A 17,569-nucleotide genomic window follows, 5' to 3' on the forward strand; every position below is an offset into this window, starting at 1 on the left:
GAAGAAAATTTCTGATTTCTTTTTAACACGACAAGGAAAATAGCTCAGGAAAATAGCAAAGAAAGCCATTTTTGAACAAAATTTTTGTATGGCATTCTGATAGAAAATCAAGTTCCCTATTAAAAAGTAAATTGTTTAGAAGCATTGCTGTGCCAACTTATTGGTGATTACAATAACAAAATAATACAAATATAATAGGAATCTAGAACTTTTTTTTTTTTTTTTTTTTTTTTCAGGGAGTTTACCACTGAATACATAAAGCAATTCTGTAAACCTGAAGTTGAAAAGATTAACATTTTAAATTCAAATCATGCTGGTGTGCTGGTGACCACTTAAAACAAAACATACAGATGATGTAAAGTAGAAATCCAAAGCTAATGCTGCGGGGAGTGAATCAAACAGAGAAATTAATCTATGACAGGACATGAGAAAAAAAAAGTGTTATGATATAGTTAAACACATAGTTAACAACAGATGGGATTGAAGTAAGTCAATGAGAAAGCATAATTTCATCACTGGAATGAAAGTGATGATACATCTTGAAAAACTAAAGCAATACTGAGAAAATTAAAAAAATAACCAGAGTGGAAGGTTTAAACAAAACTATATTGGAATAGGACTTTGGCATTTTATAGTAAACTGGAAAAACACAATAGAATGATGAGACACTTTGAATACTTAAAAGAAAACATTTGTGGCCCATGAATGAAATAGTTCCATCTCCCAACAACAACAAAATTGTCACAGTAAAAGGGAAACCAGGAAAGTATTTAAGAAAAAACATAATAATAATAGTGGTTTGCATAGTAACAACATCTGTGACTATGTTAATATAAGCACAAGGGAGAGAAAAAGAGCTTAGTCCAAACAGTTTTAAAAATACCTTTGGGTGGGATACACTGAGAAAAATTAGCTGAAAGCTTGCAAGACATGATAAATTCCAGCTGTTGTTCTTTGTGGACTAACAGATTTTTTCTACTTGCCACTAACATATAATATTGGCAGGAGACCCTTTCTCTTCTTCCCTGTCCTCCACCTCCAAAAACATACAGAGCAAATACACTGTCCTTAAGGTTTTGACTCCATGATGCCTTGTATAGCGTGAAGCAAGAAATGCGAAGTTAATGTATTCAATGCAATTTGGAGCGTAGGTTTTGCAAGTCAGCATACAAAATCCCAGAGCAGCAAATGTTCTCCACATGGCCGCCTCTGCAGACACTTTGGTCCCTAAGCGTTAAGGCGTATGAACTTCCCCCCAGACCAGCACTCAGGGCTAGCCAGGTGGGTCGGCTGCTTTGTTCGGAGCAGCGCTCGTGCAGTTCAGGATGATCCTGCTCGGTGCTCCTCTACCTGCTTACCTTTACTGTCACTGCAAACACACACAACGCACCGGAGTGTCTCAAACGCATTACACAACTGAGTGTGGCAGACTTTCCAAAACAGTCGCTTGGGCAGACTGTGACTGAGAACACACCGTCTTCTCTTTATAGAAAACAAACAAACAAAAAACCTTACCAAAAATCCCCCAACAACTCACAAATAGGATACCATTACCAGGAGTTGATACATCACTTGCAAACACTCTGGCATGTATTAAGCATTTCACCTGAAAAAACTACACAATATTTATCTGGATTCCTTTTTACTCTCTCTCTTTGCTGTATCTATCCAGGGATTTGCTCTGCTGCTATAAAACCTAACATTTCCACAGGAACAAAAGACAACATGTACAAAAAACTGTAGGCTTGGTTCAGCAGGGGAACGTTTTAATAATGCTGAGAGATTAATTTAGTAATCAGACACTATCTGAAGAAACAAACAAAAAAACCCACCTGATCAAGGAATAGTTACATGAGGAATCTGTTCTGACTTTTGATGTAGCTTTGTCCTAAAAGCAAATTTAAAAAGACCGGGAAAGAACTCCTCCAGTTTGCTGAAATCCCATCTTCTACTGGATTTCATCCAGGTCTATACCTCAAAGGCAAAAGGGACTTAGTCATAGTTTTACAGAAGTGAATTCCTGAGTCACATTACAGAGCAAATGGAACTGAAAAACAATTTCTGCCATTAAATATCTTCCTTTTATAGTCTTGCCTGTAAGAAACAAATGCAGTAATTCTATTTCAGAGTTGGAAAGCCTTTCATCATTGGTTACTGCTCGTTTCTCATTCAGATTTACTAACACTGACATTAATACATGCCACGCCAATTCTGCGTCGTGGTAACAACAGCAAATGATGACTGCTCTACTAAATTTAACATCAGAATAAATAATTCGTAATTAACCAGATGTTAAAATAATAATCGCTTTGAAACATCTCTGCAGCACTGCAGGCTTCGTACACTGGAATGGGATGCAGCTGCCTGCAACAAGTTACTGTATGTCACACTAGTGTCTGGGCTGGGTTAATGAAGCTATTTTAAAATACAGCCAATTTTGTACAGCTGAGATTAATGGAGCGATCAAACTGACATGATATGCATTCACTGAACTCTTACTGCACACAAAACGGGGACCTTGCGGCAACCCAGCACACAGCAGTGCCACGAGGAATTTACATTTCATTGTCCCTTCTAATTACACTAACACTGTGACTAAATTTTGGAGATGCTGCAGAAAAAAAGCCAAAATTAGGTCCTTTGTTTCAAAAGCCACATTTTCCCACTTCCTCTTTGCCTGAGGCTTGCAAACCCTGTTCTCTGTCCCCCTTAATCTCCAAACATTTACAACTAACTCGCTCAGCCTACCTAGTCTTTCAGCAAGCCCCAGACCTCTTTCAAACTGCAAGAGCTGTCAATCCCTTTTTCTGCCCCCAGGACAGCACAGCTCAGATTTTCAGTGGTCCTCAGTCCTGCTCTCGGTCAGACACACGCAGCCAGCGCACTGACATCGCCCCTCACGTCCTCCTGTGTCCTCCTCATCCCTCCGCAGATGATGACTGCTATCGCCAGCTTTTCCCCCCAAGACCTGGACCACAGACACCTCCACCAGGAGGTCACCGACCCCTTTCCTCTCTCACATGCTCTACAATCAGTCCATTAAGACACATTCTTAAATTGAGGCCTTGCTCATGTCAATTCTCAAGCACAGCAGAGAACCACAGAATCATTTGGGACGGAAAAGACCTTTAAGGTTACCTAGTCCAACCATCCACCCACCTAACACTGCCATGTCCCAGCACCAAACCACGTCCCTTAGTGCCACCTCCACACGTCTCTGCCATACCTCCAGGGCTGGGGCCTCCAGCACCGCCCTGGGCAGCCCGTTGCTGGGCTTCACAGCCCCTTCTGTGAAGAAATTGTTCCCGATACCCTGTCTAAACCTCCCCTGGCACAACTTGGCACTGTTTCCTCATGTCTTACCAGATGCAGCGTCACTCCAGTTATAAAGAACATTGCTTTCATTTCTCTGTGCAAATGCTGAATTTATTACTTTCTGTAAATATCTAGCAATTTTGAGGCTTAAAGAATACTACAGTAAAATTCATCATCTGCTCAGCATCAGCTAAAGGCTGTCAAACCTGCTGATTCATTTCATCAGCATTTATTGTGCTTCATTAATTCTAGATCTAAACATTTTCAACAAAATAATGAAGTTATATATAACTCAAAGCAGCAGCACTTATAAATCCTTCAAGCCTTTGGCAACTTCTTTAATCCAGAGTAATCGTGTTTCCTTGTATAACAAGTCTTGTGATGTCTGTAATAGCATCTCGCTGCAGTAACAACAGTATTAATGTTATAGCTCCCTTGCATGCCTGAAGTATTAATCAGATCCCATACTTAAATATGAAATTAGAGTAGTCTTGATGCTCTTTTTGAAACAGATATACTAAGCCCCACAGGAAATTAAGAAAAAAAAAAAAAAAAAAAACAAGTGCAATGAAGACCTAGACTGTCAAGTTGTTTTTTATTACAACAAAAAACATTGCAACTTTCTGGGTACTGTTTTAATCTCTTACCTCATCCCTTCAAATTAAAATTGCATTTGTAAATAGACTGTCTGTTCTATAACCAATTTTCTCTGCCACATAAGTTGTTTGCTTTGCTTTTGCACAGAAGAGAGCAAAGCAAAATCTCAAAATCAGAACAAAGGATAGCAGATTTTATGCTAGAGCTGGTGAACATCACTCTCCTTTGAAAGCAAAACATTCAGCAGTCACAATATTCATTCTATTTATAAATTTCTTGATGAAAACAAACTTTCCTCTTTCATAACTAAGCTTAAGTCTTTGCAATTTTCCAAACACAATAACCTTTCTCTAGTACTGTCCTAGGAACTGATGTAACACCTTCCACCAGCTATTACTTATAAGATAAAGATGTGCTACATTATAAAGTGACTTTTTTAATGACCATCCTTGTTTGTGTTACCTTTCTTAGTGGAAAAATGACGTTTGTGACCTTTATGCCTCCATTTAAATAAAAAAACAGTTAGTATTACCTCATTTCCCACTCAAAATCCCTCATAACCATCTCTAATTTCCACTGTATAAAAAGAAAAGTCACTGTCAGCTCCTTGAACCTCATCAACACCTTTCAGCTATAACCAAGATTTTATTGTTACTTTAGCAAGAATGAAGAATGAGTAATTAAAAAGTAATCTACAAGCATGAATTTACGTATTAAGCACATATTAACCAATATTAAACTACATACTAAATGGATTTAACAATTTGATCCAACTTCTAACCTCTTGATTAAATCCAGAGACAAGAAATATCAAAAACGTAGCCCCAACCAACCCAACAAAACCAACCCCAACCCAGCAAAACCCGAAGCAAGAAAAGCAATGTTTAAAGGATTTCATTACCCCACTAAAAAGGGTGAGCTTGCGTTTCACAGTTTGGACTCACTCCAAAGGCTGTCCCCAGATAATCCGCCCCTTTCTTCCAGCAACCGAAGCCAGCTGGAGCAGTTGATGACCATGGCAATACCCACGCATGCTGCTGTCATGAGTGCATGCTAGCGCAGTTGGACAAACCTAGTGAGTCTATATAATTTGTTACAGAATTCTCCCATAGGGCATGGCAGTTACATTGTGCCATCAGAGAAATTTGAAGTATTACAAAAACAACTAGAAAGCCTACAACCACGGCTGTTCTTTAGAATACTGCCACGACTGCCTATGATGCTGAAGTTAAAATAGACTGCTCAGCAGCCACTCGCGTATGAAAGCTACAACAGATGCTTTTTAATTCTTTAGGTGAATGAACTTTCATCATTTAACTTCCGTATTTCTTTTTAGTATTTCTTATAGTGAGCAAAAGTCATGCAATGAGGGTTCTTTTGGAGGCTGGAAATAACATCTTAGTTTGCGTTTGCCCCTTCTTTGTCCAGCGTCCTTTTTGAATGTTACTGAGAATTAAAATGAAGCCTCTCTGTAATGAGCGTCATCTTCTGAAAACAAGTACAAGATCTACAGTAAGAAAAAATTGTTACATATAAAGTTATTTGCCTGCGAAGAAAGAGAGAAAGCTAATTTCAGTGATTGATATACTCTACCATCCAACTCTGTTCTTTCAAAATGCAAGTACAGTAATCATAGGTGCAGCATAATATTACCACTAGGTTGGCATGCTCCATGTGTAGCATGAGGCAGATCCAGAGATCGGTAGGTATAAATCACTCACCCAGGAAGAAAAAAGGCTACGCAGTTGCCAACTAAGACAATTAATATGAAAGGCATGTTTTTACAAGGGCTATTCAAAGAAATAGTATTTGTGGGAAGAATGACTCATAGCAAACTTCATATACTATAGTTACTCAAAGTAAGAAGACAAAGGGAATTAGAACTTAGATTTTTTTTTTTTTTAAAATAACCAAGAAACATTAGCAAAAACAGCTGTTGCACTGTAATAATGTTAAATAGCTCTGTTATGGCTTCATATTCTCTTCCAGTAGTAGTTTTCTCTCTTTTTAACTTTCATTTTGGGTTTGCTATTGTTGGCACGCTGTTTCAGTAGACACTTAGATAAATAAACATTTCAACAACATAGACCCTTTCAAAATGGTATCTCTTAACCCCTCTATCCCTTGAGAGGTTGAAAAATAATGTCTATGTACTTCACAGGTTTATTTCTGCATCCCTTCTCTATTTCCCCGACTTTTCTTTCTATTTCAGCTACAGAAAAATAAATAAGCATCTTAGATGTTACCTCCATCTAAGTAACAGTTTGTATCATTACCTACGTATTTTTTACATTTACTGATTAGCCCACGTGATTTCACACAACCTAAAAATGAAGCAAGAAACACATACTTTATGAATAATTTTAATGCCTCTTCCTGAGGTCAGATGCGACTTCCATTTTCAAGGAGAGGACATTTCTCCAATTTGCACCTAAATCAACCCACCAAAGTCACTGCTACGAAAAACTTGATCACTGAAGTGATCTGTGTCTTCTCAGGCACAAAATGACTAATCGTTGAATCAAATCTGGGTTTTAACTATGAAACTGGTCATATATTTTTGTCCCTGCTAAGCTATCGGGTGGGCTCTCCAGGACTCCAGCCAATTCCATAAACACAAAACAAGTACGCTGCAAAGCACATTTCAGCTAGAAGCCAAGTTATGCGTTCACGAAAAAGAGATTGTAAAAAAGAAACTTCACTAGAACCTGAACTAGAATACAGCAAAGGAAATATCAGCATTCTGCGGAGATACTCCTTAAAGGGTAAACAACAGGAGACTATTCAGAAACAAACAGAAAGCTCAGGATGGTCAGAGCTATGCTCAGTATTCATTTTAAGGGTTATTCAAATCTGCTGTTGCATGCAGACATTTCCCATGTATGTTTTATAAATCTCTGCAAAACTAGTGCCAACTTTAGCCAACAATATTTGCTTTATAGTAGCAATATGGATGCAAATGTTTAAACAATCAGGCTGGTAAAATTATTTCATGCTTCATAAAAACCCTAACCCTAATAAATTTTATACATTTTTTGAAAATTTAATACAAAGAGTTTTCCATACACGATTTCTACAGAGGACTAAGTCTTATGTTGATGGTTTGTTATTAAAATTTGTGATACTTTCTCTCTGATTGTCAGTATGTGAATATGAATTAGCAATCGCTGCCATTAAAATGTGAGAAGTCTGCATGATTTTTCAAAAACTCTTGGCATTACAGTTATTTACTTCATTTACTATGAACAAAAAGTTCCACCGATATTTACATTAGTTTACAAGTTGAAAAAAAAGCTACTTCTGTTTGTACAGAAAGGTCTTGTCAACATTAAACGATGACAATAATAAAATACCAATGAGCTTTGAATATGTGATAATTGATAGCACAAGTTCTCTTACATAACTCCATAAGGGAAGTTTTGGAGACGTTTCCAGAGAAAATACAAGTTGTCAGGAGAATGCAAACATGGTTAACATTTCAGTACTCTTAAGGACAACATTTAAAAGTCTACAAGACAAGTACATTAAATACAGGGGGAAGGGTGAGCACTTACACAATACAGTACATCCAGCAACATTCAAAGGTTCAATGGTTTAGTGAATGCAGAGGCAGACTTGCTTCAAGAAATTCATAGCACCTTTGGGTAAGGCTACAACAGTATGTGTTTATTGAAATCTGCATCTGGTAGTAATTTGTCCAGCAGCAAACTTTTTTTTCTTTTTTTTTTTTTCTTTTTTACTCAATCTACAGGGGGCCCATATACTCTGCAACTGCTCATTTGCACTGAGATGCACATTGTATAATTTATGTTCTTAATTATAAAATAAAGTTTATCAGCATGTTTGTCTGTGTTGTGTAATTTCTTATTCTTCACATGAGAATAACAGAATGCATCTTGAACAGTCTATTCATTCCTCATTGTAACAAACCATACTGGAATGGAAGAGATTTCATTCCTAAATTCTTTTACTTCTCCCTTCTTTAGTGGAGACGTTTTCCTTTGGAAAAAAATGAATCAACATAATTTGAAAATCTTTTGAGAATAGAATTATCACTCCTCCCTGTACTCCCCCCCCCCCCAAAAGGAACCATGCAGATTATAATCCTAATTTCCTAATTTGCAAACTGTTACTTTAATTTGATATATGTAGGTCAAAACTGTAGCCTTGCCCAAAAGACAGTTTTGTTTTATTAAAGCCACCCCTGCAAAAACTAGCCAGATATTTTGGAAAAAACTCTTCTTGTCTTTGCCAATCCCCAAACCCACAAGGAAGGAAAACCGATTACAGCACGGGCAAGGAAAAGTCAGCATCCTGGGAAGGGAAAGAAAGGGGGCTGAAAGCCCTGCACCAAGACGATCACAGTTTCCTCTCCAGTTACACTCTTGCTCAGTATTTTGAGCATTAACTCAAGAACTTCAGTTTCTCACTGACTGTGAGCTTTTTTTTTTTTTTTTTTTTTTTTAATATAGGATCACAAAATGAACCTTTAATTAGTGCAGATTACTAAAATGTTAGAAAGCTATTCTTCAAAACTTTACTCCAGGGATTCTTGAACGCAATTGTAATAAGACAAAAAGTACTTTTGACAATTCATGGGTTTTCTTTTTCATCTGTATCTTATGGTTACCGTCTTCACTAAACAGGGTGACCTCAGTGGCATTTACTTTCAGTAAATCTCATCAGGATTACTGTCAGGTCTTGATTATAAATCTAGCAAGGCAAGCAGTGACGGGAGTTGGGGGCACCCTGGATCTTTGCGAGATGAAAGGACTGGGTACAGTACGTTAGGCACACTTCCAGCAGCTTGCCACTGCCTAGACCCTTGCAGCCTCACCCCAAATACATGGAAAATACTGAATGTTCAGCATTCAGAAGAGGAATAAATGGTATCTTGATTTAATAGAACAGGGATGTAGGAATTTGACAGCAGCACTGGTCAAAGGTCACTTGAACCAGCAAAAATATTCTCTCAGGCAGATGCAGAGGGACAACAAAGGTAGGTGATGGGAATGTAGGTTTGGGTCAACATTCAAATAAAACTAAATCAACATCTGCCAGGCATTTTCTACACCAAGGCAGCTGGACAGTTCAACATTAGGATAATGTAACTAAATACAGAAATTGTGAAATAATGCAAATAAATTGCTATATATTTTATGACCTATTTTTCTACATGTATCAGGGTACTCTCCTCTGTATATGTGAAGTAGTAAGAAAGTGAGAGGGGAAGGTAAAAGGTAGACTTGCACACTATTATTTTTATTGTTATAGTCTGTTACCACATTTTTGATATTTTTTGATGCAATCCGACTGCTGAAGTGCATCACTGAGAACATGGAGGAGTTATTTTACCACTTTAAGCAAGACTTTGAGAAGACTGAGTATAAAATCTGCTAAAGGTTTAAAGTTATCAGTGGCTCTTACTGGCCACGTAACAAATCTCTCTCAAAAACACTGTTAGTGTTTTAAAGTACTAGTCCCCTTCTTGGTAGTAAGAAGAGGAAACAGAGTACAAGGAGAGAACACACTACGAGCCAAAAACATTTGGATCCAATTATGAAGAAAGATTTTACAATCTCAGTGGGTAACTCCCCACAAATTTCAAGGTGCCAGACTCAGCAAATTAGACAAGAATTTATAGGAAATTCATGTACATAACTTGGATGTTTTGAAGCGACACGCCACTTAATGATCCCATACCAGCTTGTAGGCACGGCTGTTCAGAACTGCTTTATCTTAAAACTCTGAGTAATCTCTAGGGATATGGAGCAAAAGCACTTGCCAACCTCCACCTCCATGGGCAACCTAGCTGAGTTTTGAATTCCTCTGATCACCTGTTATATGGGATTACATTTTATGCCTGGACTAGTAGATCTTGTGTCTATGCCCACTAATGGAGCAGCCAAAACATGCACGTCTGTTTTCTTACCTATATACCGGCAGGTGAAATCGAAACATAGCAAATGAGACGAAGGCACTACGCAACAGAGATGTGCAGCACTTCTGCCTCGATCAAGTATCAGAATGTTCCTGAAGAAAAAGGTTTTACCTCTGTTACACAAGAAGAACTGCACTTCAAGTCCAAAGACAACGAAAAGGAGGGATGGAGGCTGTTTAACATGGTGACAGCGTAGTGCTACACTTGCTCACATTTCATGCCCTATCTCAGGTTAACTCCAAGAAACAACTTCTTCAGGACCTCTCCTGCCACACGTAGCAGCTGGGGCCTCGTTACTTTCTCATTAACTGCTTAATAGACATTTTAAATCATTTTTATGAATTCTTCACAGACTTTGAATTGCAAAAGTCCTCAGGGGCATAGCAGTATATGCCTAGACTCGGGACTCACTTTAGAAGTACGGAGTCCCCACTTGTTTGATTATCTATTTCAGTTGCAAAAGTTATTTCACAGAATCACAGAATTGTAGGGGTTGGAAGGGACCTCAAGAGATCATTTGCAAATATTTCACTTAGTAACATCAGAAACTGGCAAAGAAATAATGCCAGAATACTGAAACCATTCATACTAATGCCAAACCATTGTGATGGACCATTACATGTGAAAACAGGGAGTACATCTCCTCCTGCCTTATGAAACACAATAGGAAAAAACGTGATCAAGCGTACAGAGTTCTCTAGAGGCATGACTAGTTTCTATGGACATCAAATCCATCCATTTATCAGATTTACAGCTTCCTTATAGCAGTTACGTTAGAATTTCTTGTGTCATATTCACGATCAACTAAAAACATTCTATAATCCTAAAGTGTTACTTTATCAGTGCAAATATTCCTCGTTGCAAGTTTATGTACTGATCTAATGAGAGCAATTCATTAATAAAAAAGAAAACTAGCATGCCCTTGAAACTGTATTTGAGGTGCTGATACTGTTAAAACAGGAAGCATGAGAAAGACAAATACTTTGACCCTTCTTGGTAGAACATGTCTGACATAGAACAGTACTAAAGCACTAACCTCCACTGATCGATACTGTTTATAAAGAGGACAAACAATTTTGAGTTATGACCTGCACAAGCCAGAACTCAAAAGCTACACATGCATTATGAAGAACATAGACTAAATATTAATATCACAGCTATTTCATAGCACCTTCAAAGGTGCTACATTACTAAGGCTAATTTATTTATAGCCTTAAAACATAAAACAAGGCACTAAATGCTATTTGTCACACAACTTTTTACCCCTTTTATAAAAACTGATGCAATTTTAAGTTTACTCAGAGCAGTACTTTCTAGCCACTATATATACTATTTTATAGCTACTCGAGATTTACTGTGAAAATTTATATAGAGAGATTTAAACTCTATCAACGTTTGGCACTATGACAGCAATTCACAGTTTAAGTATAATCCTTGAAAAAGTAAGATAAATTACCAGCTGTTACTAACTCACGTCAGTATGAGTCAACCATCAACTATTCCATTCCTTTTAGTGATTTTAGTCTCATTTTTTCCCATATATTTAAACTAAAAAGACAGCTCAATAACAACAACAACTTAGGTAAGAAAGTCTTTATGCTGAATATTCACCATCTCTCTATCTCTGCCCAAAGCGTTCATTCTTACATTTGCATTTGCAAAGAGCTTCAATTAATTTCACTAATAACTAGACAAGCTTAATAAATCTGTCAATCCAAGCTGTTGCTCAGTAGTTTCTTTTACTGAAGGATGTCAGCATTTACAAGTCATAATTTGCAATTACAAATATTTTACAAGGCTGTTTCAAGGTTTTGAGACAAGGTCACAAAGGACGTTTATGACAATGTATATTTATTTATTCTTTTGAAGTGATATGGACAGTATTTCTATAGCTGTCCTTGCTTTTAAAATCTCTTTGGAACTTCAACATTAATGTGCCTTGACTGATGAAAGTACGTTCATAACTATAACACTCCAGGCTCTGGTCGTACACAAGTCTTACCTCCAATGACTGGCAGGCTCTCATCCGTAAGATCTACCTTGAAGCCGCCAGCACACTCAAAGAAATCTTTTTATTGTGTACAACCCTATAATCACCTGTCCTTCCGCTTGCTCTCTGCTGGCAGTCACCTAAGTAGAATGACTGCATGCGGGCCCCTTTGTCCTGAAGGCACAAATATATATTTATTCAAATATATCAAGAAACATGAGTATTTGTACACATCTCCTGCTGACACAAGTGAAGTCCCAGGAAGAGCATTTGATTACTATCCGTAACAAAACTTAAAGTTATCCGAAGAGTTGAGAGGGGAGAGACAAAGAGATCATGTTTTGGTACAAAAAAATAAGAAACACCCCACAGGTATTTCTAAATTCTTCAAAGAGTTTCCAAACAGCAGCATAAAGTATCAGTATAAATAACATTCTTGGGCCTGTTCAAAGGCTATAAAACTCAGTTTGAACTGTTTCATGTTGATGCGAAGATTTCCTCTCCTTGGCAAAATTTACACAGAAGAAATAGCATAGATTCAGCAGAACTGAGTGGTAAAAGACGGACTTATTCAATCTGTTCTATGCATGTAACAGCAAAGCAGAATATCCAGAATGCACCGGAAATTTACCTGGATTTTAAGATCCACTGTCAGCAAGACACATTTCCCAGGTGGATACTGTTCAACAGGAATTTTTTAATCAAAAAGTTTTACCGTTATTTGAGGATCTGTAAATATTGTTTGATGCGTGAAGAAAGCTGATGACACTAATTGACAGGAGAAAACTCAAAACAAACAAACAAACAACATCTCCTAAAAGAAAGCACATCAATAAAAGATTCCAGGGCAGGTCTGAATCTGTCAAAGTGAGCATCTCATGAAATGAATCAGATTAAAAAGCCCAGGGTCACAGAAAAATTAATTTTGGTCTAGCTATTCATAGTATTCCTTGTAGCAAATTTTTATAACATGAAGTAAAATCCAACTCTGAATACTGTTTGGTTAACAGAAACAAAAAATTAAGTAACAGTTACTTAAAATATTGCTGAAGTCGGGTTTTTCTGTTTTGTCTGTTTTTGCTATTTAAACATTACTGTTATTCACAAATTCTTTATATGCATTATATATATTTGAATATGTATTCATATATATTTATACATATGCATGTAAAAATATAAACACCTATCAGCGTATTAATAAATGTTCTTTTGAACCACTCTGATGGCAGGTGTAAGAACAGGAGTTTGGCTGCTAGTACCTCAGCACTTCTGTTTCCAACCAATTGCAAAAACAAAAAACCACAAGACTTTACTGCCAGCCTGCCTGGCTTGTGTTTAATCCTGCTGCTTCATCAGGATTGGAGGCAGACCTGTTGTGAAAGGCAACGTTTTGTGCTGCGACCTCTCCAGCTGTAGTGCAGAACGGTGCGGGCATTAGAGAAGGGGGCTGGGATGCCAAGGCTCAGCCCCATTACCAGTCACGTTACATATTTGTTGCATAATATCTTGCATAATGTAACGCAGAAGCAAGCAGGACATTTTAGTAGCAAAGTATATTGGAAATTGGGAACTTTCTTCCAAATTTTGACAAGCACAAATTTCACTTGGAATGCCAGCTGCCTACTACTATACAACTAAGCCCTCTGCTCCAAGAAACGGCTGAGAAAATAATTGGGCACAAGCTTCATTAAGTGTAAAATCAGATGAAAAGAAGTTTTCTATATTTTCCCCTATCCAAGGAGCTCAATGTATTTGACTAGCATTTGCTAGCATTTTATTTTATTTTTTGCTAACCCTTCTAAGGGGTTAGAGTTCAAATCTGCATAATGCTGCAGATTGGGATACCGGTGAGCCAGCAGAGCAAGGGCATCTTGTCAATGCCAAACGGGGCTCACGCACTGACTGCAAAGCTGATACAGAAACTGCAGGTGCTAAGGACCACGTGATGAGAGAGAAAAAAGAACCGAAGCACAAAGTGACTAAGGTAAAATAACACACACCTCGCAACCTGCTGGCACCAACCTTTACAAGCACAATCCCTTTCATTCAGAAAACTCTGCTTGTGGTTTAATTTCTTCCAGAATCTACGATCCTTTTCAATTCAAAGAGTTCTACCACTTCTTGTGTTTTAATCAGTCATATAATACAGTGAAAAATTTATTATATGTTTTTCTTTCATCCTGACAAAAGCAGAGAGCATAGCACACAAAGCAAATCTCCCTTAAGCATCCACGTCATCCAGGACTTGAAATCCAATGTAAGACATCTGTACTTGAGCCACGTTATGAGAAGAGGGAAATTAGGTGTCTGTACTTCTGAAAACAGGATGCACCTGAAAAACTTTGTAAAGAAATTCAACTACATCAATTTACTGAAGTTAGTGAATTCATGCAAAAAATTCACTTTATGCCCTAAACGCTCCTCCCAGCAAGCCTTTGCAATAGGTGCTTGGCTCGCTGTGCACCAAGAGTACTGACAGGTGTTAAAGCAAGCACAAGCCTGGTCAGTTGGCTTAATTGGGCCTTAAAGAACAATGGCAGGTATTTCTGAGGAAAAAAATGCAACAAGAAAATGAGTACCCTTAAGAAGTAAGCTTTGCAGAAAGTGATAATGATTCTTCCTCAACTATAGAACAAACTTGTCTGTGGGATTTATTAATAAATGGGCCAGTTTTCACTTCCAGAAGTGTGCCACATCAGTAAAAATAATCTCAACAGAGTAGTCAGGTGCACATCAGAAAAGCTTCAGTTTTAGACAGGACTAAATTCAAAGCGCTCTCCATAGCATCAAACTACACACTGCGCAGGGTTAGGTCTGGTGCACACAGCAAGCAAACCAGCAGCTTTTGGAGAGGTGCTGTGCAATGTAACCACCAGCAGGCAGCCCTGCCAAGCTCTGAACCAAGCTGGCTTTTGTTCGGTCTCCAAGCCAATGCCACCGCTTTCTGATTAATAATTCAGGAGATGCATAAGCTTTTTCTACTTTAAGCCCGGATATGAAACTTGACTGCATATTGACCAAGGTCACGTTAAGAGGTTGAGGTCAGGAGCAACAAGACAAAGCGATCTGGAAAACAGGAGTGCAATTTTTAAGGGAGCTTGGGTGGCTCCCAAAGTGAACTGCATCCAGTGGAAACAAGGCCTAAGTGCTGATGTGGGAGTTTCCCACAGCTTCTTTTGGCCTTCAAAGCCATGTGTGTCATCAGAGACTCTTGATGAAGCTGTACATAAATATCTAACTGGTATTAAAAAATAAAGTGTTCCACAGAACCTAAATTAAAGCCAGATGTGGAAAAAGCAGATGCCTGAAATTTACTGTCATTTCAAGACAGAATAGAAACATTTGCTAATTTTATTATTTACTGGTTAACTTGTCATATTAAGGAAGTCATGCAGAACATTTATAATTTCCTGATGCATCTTATGTTAAAGAAACAGGTGTTCCTAACTAAAAATCCCGTGATTAGTATCAAATTTGAACCACAAACTAAATTGGTATTAAGATTCCTTCTCATGTTGCACACTGAATCGCGGTTATATTCGTATCAGTCATATACAGGATTTCAACATGCTATCAATACTTAGGTCAACAGCACAGCACTGGGAGAGGAAATTGAACAATAAAATATCTTTAAAGATATTTAGTAAGTGACAAGTCTTGCATATGTTCCTGCCACCTGTATTGCTTTAGCCTGGGTGCACGCGGCCTATACTACGCGCACAGGGAAGGCAGTGTTTTCATGGAAACTCCAGGTCATCCCGGACTGGACAGCCTCTTACAGAACAAGCATGGCATACCCAGAATCTCTTCTGAGCACCGCCAAACTAGTTCAGTAATTAGCTCATTAAAGCACTTATACAAATTTGACTTCATGAAAGCAGCTAAGCATTTGCTTAGGTGCATTAAAAAAGAGAGTTTGGTGATTTAACTTCAGATGCAATACGCGGAAGCGTAAGACCAGCGTGACAAAAGCTCCAACTCTTCTGACCACAGGCTGAGAAAAGCATTCAAGGAAAAACCTCGATACATTAAGAGCATGAAGTGTGCTCCTTTTAAGAAGAATACGAACATTTGGTACATTTCTCTGTCCGATGCAAGTTTATTAGCCTAATGCAAGCAACAAATCATTTGATTATATCAGTGATTTTATATATTGGATTACAACAAATGATGGCATCACTGGAGTAAATTTACTGATGGATGACAGGTAACCTTACAAGTTTATTTTCATTCCACTGGAGCAATAGTGTTGCTCAAGTTTTACCAGACAGAAAGAAAGGCAAGTCTTCAGTTATTAGAAGCCATTTTCATGAACTCCAAACCCAAACTTCCTATACAAGATCCCTTTGAAGAAGGAGAGTGCAGAAAGTCAAGTAACTTCTCAACAGAACAGTCAAATTTTCTAATCACCAACCTGGGCCATACATGGCTTACGAAACCTCCCTCACTGAAGGGTTAAAGAGCACCTACGCCGACTCGTAATACACGTGGTATCTTCTTATAGACAGTTTCTTACTACTTTTGCTGCAATCTTTAGAATGTCATGTATCAAGAATACCTTAACATAGTCCTAAATAAATTATGTCTAAATTCTAGAGAACACATTCTGTTAAGAGCAGTTCAGAAGTAGTCAGAAATGCCATGTGGAAATCTTCCAAATGGGTAATACAAATTGTACCGACTATGCTGTATGAGAAAAATGAGCTCAAAATACAAGAACAATTAACAGAACAGGTACTATAAGCACTCTTTGCGCATATATATTTTTTTAAACTGGCCAGTTTATGTCCGGAGGGTACAAAACTGCCTCTATTGTGTACATCACCATCCCTTTCAGCCCGGAACATTATCTACAAGTCACCCAACAGTTTTTCTGTAAGGAAATCTATGTACCTGATATACAATCTGATTTGATGAAACTGAAAACTGAAGGCAGTACTGTGAGTAGCATCATTGAAAACAGAGATTCATTAAAAATTACTGCTTTGGCTAATTCTGCATTACAATGGCCTTCTCTTTTCTTTGTGCAAACTATGTCTTCTAAAGTGGAGGTTTCTTCTCTAAGCAAATATTTTCATCTGGACTTAACTAGTGTAATACACATCTATTTCTGTGAAAACTTGCACACCCAATAATTTTTAATAGCTAAAATTATTAAATAATTGTGAAATTAAAAAATACCATTTTACTTGATACATTAAATATGTAAGAAAACGTGAAAAAATCCTAGGTTTTAAAAAATCAACATTCTCTTCAGCAAGATCTTTTTATTCTATCAGAAAAACTGAATTATACTGTTATTTTACTATATAGAACTGCATTGTTTTTCCATTTATCAGCAATAGCTACACTGCATTAACCTCGCTATTGAACTCAAAGATTTTTGGAAGGACGCTGATTCCATCCTTTACCATTAAACATTGAACTTTAGGAAGTTGCAATGCGCTTGCAGCAGACTACATTTTGTAAGGAGTATCTCAACCTTTACAAATAAACACCTGCATATGTTACGAAGATGCAGAACTCAAGAATTAATACCTGCAAAATAACTGATCGCCAACTAGGACATATATAACTCTTTTTAACGCCGTCACTAGCAGACTAAAGACTTCTAAGCAGCCTAATAGTCACATATGGCAATCAGCATACAACGACTCTTACAGCTAATGGGTAGCACCTGGTAAAGGGCATTTGTTTTGCTTTGCTGTATCCCCCTCACATACGGA

General features: G+C 37.7%; 1 protein-coding gene across 4 annotated transcripts in view; it reads right to left on the bottom strand.

Annotated features, from left to right (window-relative positions):
• ATG7 (autophagy related 7) overlaps nucleotides 1-17,569 on the bottom strand; it is a 112,055-nt gene that overhangs the window by 49,669 nt on the left and 44,817 nt on the right. For 2 of the 4 annotated variants that reach the window (XM_035337590.1, XM_035337592.1), the window contains exon 19: nucleotides 1,516-1,606. The exons of 1 other annotated variant lie outside the window; for it this stretch is intronic. In XM_035337590.1, coding sequence (XP_035193481.1) covers nucleotides 1,516-1,606 — 91 coding nt within the window. Of the gene's footprint in view, nucleotides 1-1,515; nucleotides 1,607-13,637; nucleotides 13,775-17,569 lie in introns of all 4 variants that reach the window. One more of the 4 variants, XR_004754087.1, reaches the window with a different exon arrangement.

This window comes from Oxyura jamaicensis, chromosome 12, assembly GCF_011077185.1.
Source record: "Oxyura jamaicensis isolate SHBP4307 breed ruddy duck chromosome 12, BPBGC_Ojam_1.0, whole genome shotgun sequence".
NCBI classification, from domain to species: Eukaryota; Metazoa; Chordata; class Aves; order Anseriformes; family Anatidae; genus Oxyura; species Oxyura jamaicensis.